The 15,909-nt window shown below is 42.2% G+C and overlaps 1 protein-coding gene across 1 annotated transcript in view; it reads right to left on the reverse strand.

Annotated features, from left to right (window-relative positions):
• NEK11 (NIMA related kinase 11) overlaps window positions 1–15,909 on the reverse strand; it is a 340,812-nt gene that overhangs the window by 238,195 nt on the left and 86,708 nt on the right. The window contains exon 3 of the mRNA XM_040353041.1: window positions 3,707–3,872. Coding sequence (XP_040208975.1) covers window positions 3,707–3,872 — 166 coding nt within the window. The remainder of the gene's footprint in view (window positions 1–3,706; window positions 3,873–15,909) is intronic.

A 15,909-nucleotide genomic window follows, 5' to 3' on the forward strand; every position in this document is an offset into this window, starting at 1 on the left:
ACAGTAGATATTGAAAATTAAAGAATTATTGTATTTTTATTTTATCTTTAGGGATGCAATCATAGACATGCACACATATTCTATAGGTCTGCAAGACACCCAAGGAGCCACTTCTATCTATGGGTAACACAGGTTTATCTGCCATAATAATGCTGCATGGTTAACAGATTTCTCACACCTTAATGTGTTACTAAACCCAGGACCCTGCATTCACTATATCTGGTCTCCCACAGTACACAGAACATGGAAGGGCAAAATATTTTCGTAAATATAAACTGATCAATTACTTTTCTCATGAGCAGTATATAGCAGTCTTGTGACTGCTATGGTTAAAGCTTGTAGGAGGAGTTTATATACTGCACTGGCTGTCCTATCAGAATGCAGGACCCCTGACCCTCTGTCTGTCCTCCAAATGTATGCACAGATAATAGACGCTAAAATGTTCTTATAAATGATAATCACACTTCCATAGAGAAAATGTCAGCTTTCACAAGCCGCATTAAGCTTTGCCTGACAGTGTTTCACCTCATTGGAGACCACAGAAAGTTATTATTATTAGTCCAAAATTCCGTGTCTGGTAGACTCACAATCAGGGCCGGTACAATGCAGGGGCGGAGAGGACGAGTGCCCTGGGCGCTACCATTTTGTATAGGAGGGGGGCGCAATTCTGACACACAGGCAGCCGCAGTACACTTGTGTCTGTGTGTCATCATAGACTAGTCAGTGTGGGCAGCAGCAGTGCACTGTACAAATTGTGTGCCTCCTGCATCTGGGACCGTCCGACCGTCACCTCCTGGCTCCCTTTTCTGTTTGTTTACTCCCCCTATGGAGGAGTAAGTTGGTCCATTCCAGCGGTGTGAGCCACGTGACGTCACGGCCGGAGGCGCAGGGAGCTGTGTCGGCGCTGCTGAGCTTGCAAGTGCAAAGACTCACGAGGAGCCACGAGGAGCCTGCCTGCCTACAGTCACAGTGCCTAGGAACCAGCAGTGTGCTACTGCAAAGAAGAAGACTACTGAGTCTGAACTAAAAAGTAAGCAGAACAGAACATGTTAGAGAAAATAATTATGGCTGTATTGGGGGGGGAATTGTGGCTGATTGAGGTGACCAGCACAAAAAAATATTTTTGAGCCATGCTTGCCTAGTTGCCTTCTCTGACTAGCGGAAAAAAAAAAAACATCAATTGCAGCCTCACTATGCCACCAAACGCAGCCACTGTGCCATCACATGTAGCCACTGTGCCAACACACTAAGCCACTGTGCCATCAATTGTCGCCACTGTGCCCATCAAATGCAGCCACTGTGCCCATCACACGCAGCCACTGTGCTATCACATGCAGCCACTGTGCTAACACACACAGCCACTGTGCCATCAATTGTCACCACTGTGCCCATCAAACGCAGCCACTGTGCCATAAATTGTCGCCACTGTGCCCATCACATGCAGCCACTGTGCCATCACATGCAGACACTGTGCCCATCAAACGCATTCACTGTGCCCATTAAACGCAAACGCAGCCACTGTGCCATCAATTGTCGCCACTGTGCCCATCACACGCAGCCACTGTGCCCATCACACGCAGCCACTGTGCCCATCAAACGCAGCCACTGTGCCATCAAACAAGCCACTGTGCCAATCAAACGCAGCCACTGTGCCCATCACACACAGCCACTGTGCCAACACACACAGCCACTGTAACCATCAATTGTTGCCAGTTTGCCCCATCAACTGCCGCCAGTGTGCTGCCAGTTTGCCCCATCAATTGCCACCAGATTCTTTCTTAAAAACGGGGGGGCGCACTTTGCCATCTTCGCCCTGGGCACCAAATGGCCTTGTCCCAGCACTGCTCACAATAATACAGGGGGATCAGCAGGAAGCAGAGCTTGCATATGTAATGACCAAGAAAAGATGAAACCAAGAATATTTATAGTCGCAAACTGTATTTAGTAATATGCTGGGAAATTAACACTATAATAGTGCATGAAACTGTCTACATTAACTAAGCAGATAGACCCGTTTCAGATCTATCTATGCCACCAGCACCAATTTCTACTTCAGGGTGAAATAGAAACTAGCGCAGGTCTACCCCTAATTAACAGAGGGAATATGGCAGTTTTTCATATAGAAACTGCCGCAGATTCCTGCTAGGTGTGACCTATCGTACTGAATGTGAGCTGTAGTAGACATGAGCAGAGCCTGCAGGGTTAACAACCCTCATCCTCTTTTCTACTCTCAGCTGACTGGGGTGTTTGGGTACGGCAGGGAGATTAGAGCGCACCATTTTGCACTATAAACAAAAGAAGAGTGACAATTTTGAAAAAAACACAATATTGTTTTACTTTTTGCTATAATAAATATCCCAATTTTTTTTACAAAAAAAACAAAACACATGTTTTCCTCAGTTTAGGCTGATATGTATTCTTCTACATATTTTTGGTAAAAAAATTGCAATAGGCGTATATTGATTGGTTATAGCGTCTACAAAATACGCATGTGCGCCCCCCCCTAGACGGCCGGGAAGCCCAGGACGTCATATGACGCCCACCCAGGATGGGAGATCCCTCCTGCGGACGTCATATTACTATAGCTGGGTAATGAAGTGGTTAGGAGCTCATTTACGCTTGCTTCGGCTTCAACAAAGCTTCGGACGGGCTTTGTTAAAGCTCTCTGAACGCCAGCCAAAGCTCCTGTCACTAAATAAAATGGTTAGCTTACAGTCCTGTTTACACCTACTTTTGCTTTGATTTGCTTCGGTTTCGCTTCAAAAATGATACCCCATGTAGCTTCAGTGGTGCTTCAAAAGTCTTCAAAGCTTCTGTAGAAATCTATGAAACCCCACCAAAGCCCCATGGAAGCTCCACCAAAGCCCCATCGACACCTTGTCGAAGCCTCATCGAAGCACCAAGCAAAAGAAGGTATAAACAGGGCTGTAAGCTAACCATATTATTTAGTGACAAGAGCTTTGACTGGTGTTCAGAGAGCTTCAACAAAGCGTGTCCGAAGACATGTTTTGAAGCAAGTGTAAACTAGTCTAAAAGCTCTCTGAGCTAGTCAAACCTCATGTCACTAAATAAAATGGTTAGATTACAGCCCTGTTTACACCTGCTTTTGCTTTGCTTCAAAAGTTATACCCCATGTAGCTTCAGTGGTGCTTCAAAGCATCTTCAAAGCCTCCATAGAAGTCTATGGCAAAGCTCGCTTGAAGCGCCACTGAAGCCCCACCAAAGCCTCATCGAATGCCCAGGAAGCCTCACCAAAGGCTCATCACAGCACCACCAAAGCTTCATTGAAGCCCCACCAAAGCTTCATCGAAGCCCCACCAAAGCCTCATCGAAGCCCGACCAAAGCCTCATCGAAGCCCGACCAAAGCCTCAGCGAAGCCCGACCAAAGTCTCAGCGAAGCCCGACCAAAGCCCAATAACGGAAGCTGTCATTGCTGGCTTATTTTGAGGCTGGGTTCACATGTCATGCGAATAGGATGCGCTTCAAAATGCATCCAATTCGCATATATGTGAACCCAGCCTCAAAATAGGCCAGCAATGACAGCTTCCATTTTTTTCATCGTGATAGGTTCACATAACAGATATATAATTACAATACAAAACACCAATACTGCTGAAACTGGCAGAATTAGTGAATAATATTCTTATATCATTATACTTTGTGGAATATATCATTCACTCTTGGAATTGTATCACTTTTCCTTACCTCACAATACTCAGTGATGATGCAGAAACTTGCATTCTCTAGAAAGCTTGAATGAAACTTCACAATGGCTGGGTGGTCTAGCTTTGAGAGTAGTTGCGCTTCCAGGTTAGCTTGAACTGTTTCATTTGGATTCAACTCACCAACAGCTATTTCTTTCAGCACCTTTCTGTAAAAAAAAATAATATATTTTCAGATAAACCAGATAACAAATTATTTGAAAGTTAATTTCTAAAAACAGTTTGGCCACAAGATAAGAACACTAGCAAGTGGTAGTTCACTTAATGCACAATTGATCTTTAAAATCCACCTTTAGCCTAGGTTCACATTGATGCGATTTGACATGCAAATGGACATGCCAAATCCTACGGCAAATCGGCAGCTTTTGCCGGCAATGGCAATGTCTGAATCGGTGCAACGGCTTTGCAGCACAGCACCGATTTCCAAAAGTAGTTTCTGTTCTACTTTTGGGACTTCGGGGTGCGATTTGTTTAGACATCTGTGCAGGAATTTGCACAGATGTCTCTGAAATCGCTCCTGAAGTCGGACTGAAATCGTGCAAGTTCAGCTGAACTCACGCAATTTCAATCCCGCTGTCAGTGTGAACTAGGGTGACCACGTGTCCCGGATTGCCCGGGACAGTCCCACATTTTGCACATCTGTCCCGGGCACATTCATTCCAGGACAATACAGTGTCCCAGAATGAAACTGATACAGGGTAGAGAGAGATTGCTGTTCCTGATCACTAGGAACAGACAATCTCACTCTACTCCCCTGACATAATGTGGATCTGCTTTCTTTACACTGGTTCTGTCTCTCTGTGGAGAGATTGTGGGTGGCAGGGAGACATCGAGTCCGCCAGACCCGCTAATTGGCTCCCCTGCTAGCAAATGGGCAATGTTCCCTAGGGAGGTGCTTTCTAACTGTGGGCGGGAGGTCAACTGACAGGGAGTAGATAGAGATCGTTGTTCCAGATCACTAGGAACAGACAATCTCACTACTCCCCTGACAGAACAGGGATCTGCTTTGTTTACACTGGTTCTACCCCTCTGTGGAGAGATCGCGGGTGGCCGGCAGACATAGAGTCCGCCAGACCCGCTGATTGGCTCCCCCGCTAGCGAATGGGCACACGCGCACACCTGCCCACAGATTGCCGTGTACATGCCCGACGTACAATGACGGCTATTCGCGCACGAGTACAACTGCGGCGGCTGGCCAGGAACCAGTTAAATATATATTTTTCATTATCTGAAAAAATATTTTTTACAATTATACACGAATTTCTGAGTAAAAAAAACAAAAAAACAATGCAGCCACCACATGCCACCACTAAGGACTGATAAGTCTCAATATATTCAATTTTTGTTCTTGTGTTTAGTTGTACTTTAAGAAACCTTGAATTATTAAAAGTAAAATGGTGTATTATACTAGAAATACAATTAATTATGTTATAGCATTTCAATGTTTTTAGGTACAACGTTAAAAAAATTGTATCATCCCAGAAATATAAATTGATTTAATATCACTTTCAACAAATATAGTAAATAATTTTTCTTTATGAACAAAAAGGGTTTACTGAAATAATACATACCAAGCAACAATACAGAGGTTAAATGAATAACTATTATGTATGGACATACATAATACATTCATTGTGGACGTGTGAAGAAAATTGGTCTTTAAATAGTATAAAATGGAATTATAATTCATATATGAGATACTGTTTTGTATTGTTCCGTTATCATTTTGAAGCAAAGGAAGAGCCAGCAGTGCGGCTTTATATAACACCCGGGGAGACCGAACAATCTTCCCAGGTGGTGAATAGCGCACACTCATTTAAATATTTACAAGTCTTTTCTCATTCTAAAATAGCTCATTTGGGAAACCAGCATAGAGAAAAGGTCAATAGTATAGCAAAGTAGGATAAGTCAGCTGGAAAATTGGGCAAAAATAAAATAAAATGTACAAAGGCTAGGCTCACATTTTCATGTTTTAATAATGTAATTGTTTTTTACATTTTTTGCATACATTCTTACATGTATTATTAAAGGACGTTTAAAGTCTACTTGTATTCAGTGCAGACCCAGCAAAGTATTATAACTGGATTACAAAAGACCCATATGCTAAGATCTTGGAATGACGCTAAAAGTGCTACAAAGCCTCCCCCTGCAGTCCAAAGCACAAAACGGATCAAACAAACTCATCCAGGCTAGCAGAAGCAAATGAGAAGACAAAAGGTGGAAACGCCATGCACTGAAGCCTAGCCACTATACAGAAAGGTGAAGATACAGCTTCAGCCTAAGGTCCTCCTGACTCCACTCACCTGACATGTTTCGTCCTACACCATTTATTTTAGGTACTTATATAACGCTGTCAATTTACACGGCGCTTTACATATACAGTACACTATATTGTCAAAAGTATTGCGACACCTGCCTTTGCACACATGAACTTTAATGGCATCCCAGTCTTAGTCCATAGGGTTCAATATTGAGTTGGCCTACCCTTTGCAGCTATAACAACTTCAATTATTTTAGGAAGGCTGTCCACAAGGTTTAGGAGTGTGTCTATGTTTGACCATTCGACCATTCTTCCAGAAGCTACTTAACCTCTTCAGACCCAGGCCATAGTAAAAAAAAAAAAATAGCCACAAGGTGGCTCTACAATGCCGGGAGGCCGTCTTTTTATGACCTTGGGTCCTCCGGCCACTGTGGAGCATGCAGAGATCCACATCCTGTCAGGGAGAAGAGACCAATGCTGTGTCCCTTGTACATAGGGACACAGATTGGTCACCTCCCCCAGTCAGTCCCCTCCCCCCACAGTAAGAATCACTCCCAGGGTACACATTTAACCCCTTCCTCGCCCCCTAGTGTTAACCCCTTCCCTGCCAGTCACATTTATACAGTAATCAGTGCATATTTATAGCACTGTTCGCTGTATAAATGTGAATGGTCCCAAAAATGTGTCAAAAGTGTCCGATGTGTCTAAACTGCCTAAACTGAGAAATAAAATCTTTTTTTTTCTAAATTGGGATATTTTTTAATAGAAAAAAGTAAAAGATATTGTGTTTTTTTCAAAATGTACGCTCTTTTTTTGTTTATAGCGCCAAAAATAAACCGCAGAGGTGATCAAATACCACCAAAAGAAAACTCTATTTGTGGGAAAAAAGGACGTCAATTTTGTTTGGAAAACAATGTCGCATGCGTGACAGTGCCGAAAGCTGAAATTTTGCCTGGGCAGGAAGGGGGTATATGTGCCCAGTAAGCAAGTGGTTAACAAAGTACAATCAGCGCAAACAAATAAAAAAAAAATGATAAAAACTATTGCAAGCTGAACTCTAAAGGGTAATTTCACAGACAATCAATATGTACAAGCTATAAAAATTAAGAGCAGTCCAGAGCCCAATAAAAGATAGCCAGAAATGTCCACAGTAGACAGTAAAATCCATGAGTGTTATCAGATCCACTTGCATCCGGGGTGACTGATCCCACCACCAACAGGCAAAATGCTTACTCACCTCAAGGGAATGACCCCGAGCCAACTGGAAGGTCAGATTTTTTTTAGCACTTCAGGGGGTAAACATTTTGGAATGTGAGTGATCCCGATGGTCACAAGAACAGCGGTGAAGGATAAATAAAATAAAATAAAATTTGAAGTACACTCGATATTGTAAAAGCACAGACTTTAATGTAGGTAGCAAACTTACAGACAATATTCTTGATAGCAAGCATAAACAGCATACATAATGGCTCATCAGGATAGCAGCGGGTGACGTCCCGTAGGGCGTAACGTATATGGGAGGCGGAGCCACCCGCTGCTATCCTGACAAGCGTTATGTTTATGCTTGCTATCAAGAACATTGTCTAAGTTTTCTACCTACATTAAAGTCTGTGCTTTTAACAGAGAGCACTTAATTTTTTATTTATTTTTTTATTTATCCAAGGATTCATGTGAGCACCAGGATCTCTCGCATTTTAAAGTGTTTACACCCTGAAGTGGGAAAAAGTATATACTGACTCTCATGTTGGCTCAAGGGTCGTTCCTATGAGGTGAGCATTTCGCCTGTTGGTGGTAGGAACACTCGCATGGATTCTTCTGTCTTTTATGGACATTTTTGGAAATCTTTTATTGGGCCCTGGACTGCTTTTAATGATTAGTGCCACACTGGACTTTATAGAGCTTGTACATATTGATTGCGATGCACTGTCTGTGTTTACAATTCTTTCATCCCAACGGTGTTCTATCAGGTTGAAGAGCTGCAGTGGATGCCTGGCACGATCCTACAGCCTATGAGAATGACCTGTCAGCCTGTGGATCGGTAACCAATAGGAATGCATTTCGGAGACAAGCCATGCCTCCTTCATAAGCCTTGTAGGCTGAAAGCACTTGGGTGTTAATTAAATTGGCCAGAATAATAATTTATTTAAAAATATTTAAATAAAATAAATGGTCAAGCGATTAGAAACGCCCCTAGCGCTAATAGTCATTTAAATGCGCTTAGATGCGTCAATACTTTTTCTGCCAAAACGCCGCTGCTCCTGGACGGTAGGGGGAATTTTTCTGCTTCCAATCTTCTCTAAATACCTATGTGTGCATGGACAAAAAGGCTAACATGCAAGGGAGTTGAGAGAAAAACCGCCATATGCCATGTCAGAAAAACATCCATTGTGCATGAGGCATTACTTAGTATTATCATTCCAAAAATCAGCATGCAGGTCTTTTCCCAAGTTACTTGACCCATTTTTAAAAAGAATACAATCTCAAAAAGGCACGTCTGACTTTCCTGTAAAACAAACATCTTCCAGGAAGGATGAGCCCACGCTGAGAGGTAATTTATCAGATAGATATCGTAGATAGATATCACTTTTACACAAAGTCTGAAGTGGCGCCCTGTTAGATGTACAATGACTGAAGCAGGGCATGAAGAAAGGGCAGAAAAATAACCATTAAAATAGTTCCAAATAAAATATATTTCTTCCTTCCTGGCACAAATGAACCTGTCTGAGTCATACACTTCTTTAGATGCAATTCAGTTCATGAGTACGCCTCATTGTATTGTTCTGCACTCTCTAATGTCGCTGTGACCTCCTATCAGCAAGGCATCTACAGCAATTTGAAGAAGTACACACATAAAAAGAAAAATACAACATCAAAAATTCTGTAATTGTATGCAATCAGTTTTGTAATATGAGCTACAGGAGTGGCTGGCATTTAAAATCAGTTCCTAGCAGGAAGAATGGTTTGTGAACTTTTTTTAAATTTATACATTCATTTTTTTATTGTGCTTTATTTAAAGTCCCAGGTTTATGTGTTAAATGTGTTAAATTTAATGCCATCAGGGTCAATTCGCTGCAACCGTATTTTTTTTTTTTTATGATGATTTTCTCATTAAAACAAATTTTCAGTTTACAAATATAAATATTGCATAGGTATAAAATGGTATTTTTTTTATATATATATAGATATTTAAAGTATATGTAAAGCCAATCACTAAAATCTATAAGATAAAGTAAATTCATAGGTCATTTTTAACAATCTTGAATTACTAAATCAATACTAAGTGATATCAAAGCCCTTCCTGTTATAGGGGGGCAATTGTCTGTCCTGGTTGTGCTTCTACCTTGCCACCTTCAGTGGAGACTACAAGTGCATAGCTCCCAACTATCCCTGATTTCGAGGGATTGCCCCTGATTTGAAACAAAGTCCATCTGTTCCTTTTTCCTCCTCATTTGTCCCTCATTTTAGTCTGATCTATATAGTTGTATATACAATGCACTATTTATCTTTCAAAAAGTGTTTCACCGTGCTAAACCTTTCAACCAGTTTCTAAATGGCTGCATTTGTAAATTTCAAAAGCCAGTATAAAGGTATAGTAATGGTAAAAAAAAGCACTTGTGGATTTAACTAATAATTTCTTTTGTATAATTCCCTGTTAGGGGGCGTGGCAAGGGGTGTGTCCTACGCTTACATACTTTTGCTAATAGGTGTACCTCGTTCTCATCTCAAAAAGTTGGGAGGTATGCAAGTGGTTGTTTGAACACACATTACACATAAAATATGACAATGGTTTATGATAAACAGTGCAAACAAAATGTCATTTAATTACAGTGTGTTTACGGTGATTTCATTATAGGCGTGTCGAATTTGCCTGGGCACACCCCAATCACCCGTGCAGAGCAGTTTCCCCATGCTGCCTGGGCCAGAAGTGAGACCCCATGCTGCCTAAGTCAAAAGTTTACAACCCTGATATTTCACCATAGCCCCCTAACATGGCTCCTAAAATAATTGTAAAAAAATAACATTGTAAAAAATCATAAATAATAAAATAGTAATAAAAAAGAAAAGTGGATGGTGTCAGTAAGCCAGTGTCCTCTGTCTTACTGACACCATCCACTGCTCTACTGACTGACATCAATCCCTGTCCTACTGACACGTCCACTGCTCTACTGACATATACACTGTTCTACTGACTGACACTGTCCACTGCTCTACTGACAAGTCCACTGCTCTACTGACACGTCAACTGCTCTACTGACATGTCCACTGCTCTACTGACATGTCCACTGCTCTATTGACTGACACTGTCCACTGCTCTACTGACTGACACTGTCCACTGCTCTACTGACACGTCCACTGCTCTACTGACATGTCCACTGCTCTATTGACTGACACTGTCCACTGCTCTACTAACATGTCCACTGCTCTACTGACTGACAATGTCCACTGCTCTACTCATACGTCCACTGCTCTACTGACACGTCCACTGCTCTACTGACTGACACTGTCCACTGTTCTACTGACATGTCCACTGCTCTACTGACACGTCCACTGCTCTACTGACTGACAATGTCCACTGCTCCACTGACACGTCAACTGCTCTACTGACTGACACTGTCCACTGCTCTACTGACTGACAGTGTTCACTGCTCTACTGACACGTCCCCTGCTCTACTGACTGACAATGTCCACTGCTCTACTGACACGTCCACTGCTCTACTGACACATCCACTGCTCTACTGACTGACACTGCTCTAGTGACACTGCTCTACTGACTGACACGTCAACTGCTATACTGACTCGTCCACTGCTCTACTGACATGTTTACTGCTCTACTGACAGGCACGCCCACTGCTCTACTGACTGACTGACACTGTCCACTGCTCTACTGACACATCCACTGCTATACTGACATGTTACACTGCTCTATTGACACAGTCAATGTTTTAATACATTTAAAAATGTTTGTTTACATTTATTTATAAGAGTGTTGAGCCATATACTGTGTAGCGGGGTCATCTTGTCAGAGACAATTGATAGGCCTGAATGCCCATCGGAGTTTGAGTCACACCTGTACATATGTTAAGATGTCTTTAAAAGTTGTGCATTGTGGGACCAGAAGTACCGGGAGATATGGACTCCATTGACACTTAGTAGGAACAGACTACACTTCCCACAATGCCCTGCCTTATTGGAACATGTGACACCTCCGCACAGACTTATGGGGGAGGTTACTTAAGGACAGGGAGGGGTGGATTTCGCTCTCTCTGGACCTGCATCTTCTCCTCTGCGGAGCTGTGTGGAGCTCTACAGTCAAGCTGTTAGGCCTGAAGCCTGTGCCTGAACCCACCGGAGGACCAACCATCCGGAGGCAAGACTAAGGGTGTCCAGCCTGTGTTCCAGGAGAAGTTTCGCCAGCTGACGACTGAAGAGCAGCGGAGAGCCAGACACCGGAGCAGTGACTGACCGGAGTGCCCCTTTTGTGAAGGACTCAGGCGGATCAGGTCTATTCGGCTGAGCGGGCACATGCCTAACTTTCAAACCCCATTTTGGCTGATAACTTAGTGTCATCTAATAACCGGAGTCACATGCTTGATCTTTGACTATAACATAGAGGCCTACTAAGTTGGGAGTTGCACGCGCAGAACTGATTGAAGCTGACGAGCGATCAGTTCACCAGCATTGGTGTTTGTTACGCCTTGTTTGACTGAGTTTGTTCCTTCCTTTACCCCTTTGGATTACAGTTTAAAGTGCACCAACGGCTGCAACATAAACTTGGTTCTCAGAAGACACCCGGGAACTGTTAGAGCCAGGCCTGGTTTAAGGTTCTTTACATTAATTGTTTTGCAGAACTGCCCACTAGGGGAAGCTCGCGAGCATAGACTGCCTAAAATAACATATGCCAAATAGTTTTACTCCTTTTAGTATTAGATTTCTTGGTTTACTTGCTGACTCTTGCAAGGGCCCTTGCAGAGTCATTGTGTGTTGATACCTGTGTATAATTAATATGTTATTCAAACCCTTTTCATCTGCTTTACCATATGCACAGTAAAGTTATCTTTTGGTTTGAATATAGTAATTGTGTGACGTGTGTTTACTCTTGGGAGATCGCCTACAGGAGAAGGTAATAACCTCATTGCATTGCCTTTGCATGTTTTATGTAAGCTATTGTGGCCTCAGCCAAGTAGGGGTCACAATACCTTTGTATTTATCTGGTGTGCCAAGGGAGGGTTCGAGCTAGTTAAAAGGGTTGAATGAATCACTGAGAGTAGATGCCAAATCTAACCAGCGGCTCCTGAGGGGGTAGCGCTAGAACTGTATATATGTATCTATACACAAACACATATGCATGTGTGTTTGAACATTGAGGTGCACAACCTAATGCAATAGGGTGCACACAACTATGGATTTCACCTATTGAAAGTCTCTGCTTTCATAAATTATTTTATTATTACCAAAAGTTTGTGCAGCGCTTTACAGTAAAAGGGAGGCAGTACAGTTACAATACAGTTCAATTCAGAAGGATTAGGAAGGCCCTGCTCAAGGAATTTACAATAAGTATTTTCTCTCCATCTCAAATGGCTTCATTTCTTTTTATACTCAATAAGCACCTTATCTTATAGTATCTCACAAATATTGCCAGGTAGAAGCTAATGACATTTATTATGTGTAATACATTTAATGAATTATTTACATACTGTATTTACATACCATATTATAGGTTAAAATCCAGCAACAATTTAGCAAAATACTGCTGTAATTACTGCATGGGCTATTGCATTGATCATGTTATATAATCCTGTTTGAGAACTAGCCTATGAGATTTATCAGCACACGTGATAAAATAATGCATAAAAAAAAGCACATGCAAAGCTATGGTGATTTCATTGCTATAGACGCATGTTTGTTTGAGCCACATCAGTTTCTATGTGTAATGGCCCCGTATAACTATGGGGAAATTCCAACTGAAAAGTTCTGCTTGAATAATTTGCTGATGTCAGTGCTCCACAAGTCGTGGTATCAACAGACCAGGTGACCTAGTTCAAGAAATAGGTCATTTTACAGGACTCAAAGCATTTCTCTCATTACAAGGGAATGGAAATGTTTAAGGATACCGGAAACACATTTCTGCCGTGTGCGTAAACTACCTCATTTCTTTTTATGCTGACTTTTGGATACAATTTTATTTTAACCACTTCAGCCCCGGAAGGATTTACCCACTTCCTGACCAGACCATTTTTTGCGATACGGCACTGCGTCACTTTAACTGACAATTGTGTGGTAGTGCAATGCTGTACCCACACAAAATGTACGTCTTTTCTTTCCCACAAATAGAGCTTTCGTTTGGTGGTATTTGATAATTGTTTTTGGTGTTAAACAAAATAAGAGCAACAATTTTGAAAAAACAAAACAACATTTTTTTTTGCTTTAAAACATTTCCAAAAACAAAAAGTAAAAAAACAAATTTCTTCATCAGTTTAGGCCGATATGTATTCTGCTACATATTTTTGATTAAAAAAATCACAATATGCGTATATTGATTGGTTTGCGCAAAATTTATCGCGTCTACAAAATAGGGGATAGCGTTATGGGATTTTTATTTTTTTACTACTAATGGTGGCGATCAGTAATTTTTAGCGGGACTGTGAAATATGAGCGGGCAGATTGGACACCCAATTGACATTTTTGACTCTTTTTTGGGAACCAGTGACATTATTACAGTGATCAGTGCTAAAAATATGCACTGTTAGGCCTCGTACACACGATCGGTTAACCAGAGGACAACGGTCTGATGGACCGTTTTCATCGGTCAAAACCGATCATGTGTGGGCCCCATAGGTTATTTAACCATCGGTTAAAAAAAAGCCAACTTGTTTTAAATTTAACCGATGGATTAGGACAAAACCGATCGTTAGTAGGCACGACCATCGGTTAAAAATCCACGCATGCTCAGAATCAAGTCGACGCATGCTTGGAAGCATTGAACTTAATTTTTTTCAGCACGTCGTTGTGTTTTACGTCACCGCGTTCTGACACGATCGTTTTTTTAACCGATGGTGTGTAGGCACGACTGACCATCGGTCAGCTTCATTGGTTAACCAATGAAAACGGTCCATCGGTCCGTTTTCATCGGATGGACTGATCGTGTGTACGAGGCTTTATTGTACTAATGGCACTGGCAGGGAAGGGGTTAACATCAGGGGCGATCAAGGGGTTAAATGTATTCCCTGAAGGTGTTTTCTAACTGTATGGGTGACTGTGTGACTGGGGAAACACACAGATCCTTCTTCCTGCATAGCAGAAAGGCAGGATCTGTGTGATATCCCCTGTCAGAGCAGAGATTTGCCTTGTTTACACAGGCAGATCCCTGTTCTGTCACTGGGGGGAATGATCGTGGGTGGCCAGCAGACACCGAGTCCGCTGGACCAGCTAGTTGGCTCCCCCATTGGCCAATGGGTGCGCAGGCGCACCTCCGGCGGTGCACGCGTACCCACAAAAGCGAGTTCCCGAGGCGACGTACAGCTACGACTACGGCTATTTGTGACAAAAACTGCTTGTTTTTGGGCATGCCAGGGCAGAAGGAGCGCCTAATATGCTGGTCATATACTAGTAGCAATTAGTTTAAAAAAATCAAATTTAAGAACGTTCATTTGATTTGTTAATCATTAGTGGGGTTAAATCAATGTTCATTTTCGACCACAGTGATCAGAAAATTCATGAACAGGATAGAACATTTTTTCTCAGTGAACAAATTTCTAACAGAACTTCAAGTGGTGGTGGTCCTCAAAGATTCAAGAGGTCAGACTGAAAAAGCAGATTGGAAACTCATAAAAAAGCCAGAGGTATCCACCAGAAAGAGAGAGGGGAAAGGCAGGAGAGCCCTTTTAGTATACTGTACCATGAATCTACAGTAAATGCAATTTTTTCCCCAATTAAAAGATGAGAAAAAAAAGAAAAGAAAAAATTACTTAACTACTTGCTTACTGGACACTAGGGATGAGCTTTATGTTCGGGTCAAACATGAGTTCAACTCGAACATTGGCTGTTCGCCCAATAGCGAACAATTTGGGGTGTTCGCGGAAAATTCGAAAGCCACGGAACACCCTTTAAAAGTGTATGGGAGAAATCAAAAGTGCTCATTTTAAAGGTTAATATGCAAGGTATTGTCAAAAAAAAGTGTTTGGGGGCCCGGGTTCTGCCTTAGGGGACATGTATCAATGCAAAAAAAAGTTTTAAAAACAGCATTTTTTTCGGGAGCAGTGATTTTAAGTGAAACAATAAAGGTGAAATATTCCTTTAAACCTGGGGGGTGTTTATAGTATGCATGTAAAGTAGCGCATGTTTCCCGTGTTTATAACAGTCCCTACACAAAATGACATTTCTAAAGGAAAAAAAGTCATCAAAAACTACTCGCAGCTATAATGAATTGTCGGGTCCCAGCAATACAGATAAAAGTCATTGAAAAAAGCAACATGGGTTCCCCCCTAGTCCATTACCAGGCCCTTTGGGTCTGGTATGAATATTAAGGAGAACCCCGAACTAAAAAAAAAGGGGTAGGGGTCCCCCCAAATTCCATTACCAGGCCCTTCAGGTCTGGTATGGATATTAAGGGGAACCCTGCGCCAAATTTGAAAAACAATGGCGTGAGGTTCCCCCCAAAAATCCATACCAGACCCATCAGGTCTGGTATGGATTTTAAGGGGAACCCTGCGCCAAAAAAAAAAATGGCGTGGGGTTCCCCCCAAAAATCCATACCATACCCTTATCCAAGCATGCAACCTGGCAGGCCACAGGAAAAGAGGGGCATGAGAGAGCAACCCCCCCTCCTGAACCGTACCAGACCACATGCCCTCAACATGGGGAGGATGTCCCCATGTTGATGGGGACAAGGTCCTCATCTCCACAACCCTTGCCCAGTGGATGTGGGG

The sequence above is a fragment of the Rana temporaria genome, chromosome 5, assembly GCF_905171775.1.
Source record: "Rana temporaria chromosome 5, aRanTem1.1, whole genome shotgun sequence".
Lineage (NCBI taxonomy): Eukaryota > Metazoa > Chordata > Amphibia > Anura > Ranidae > Rana > Rana temporaria.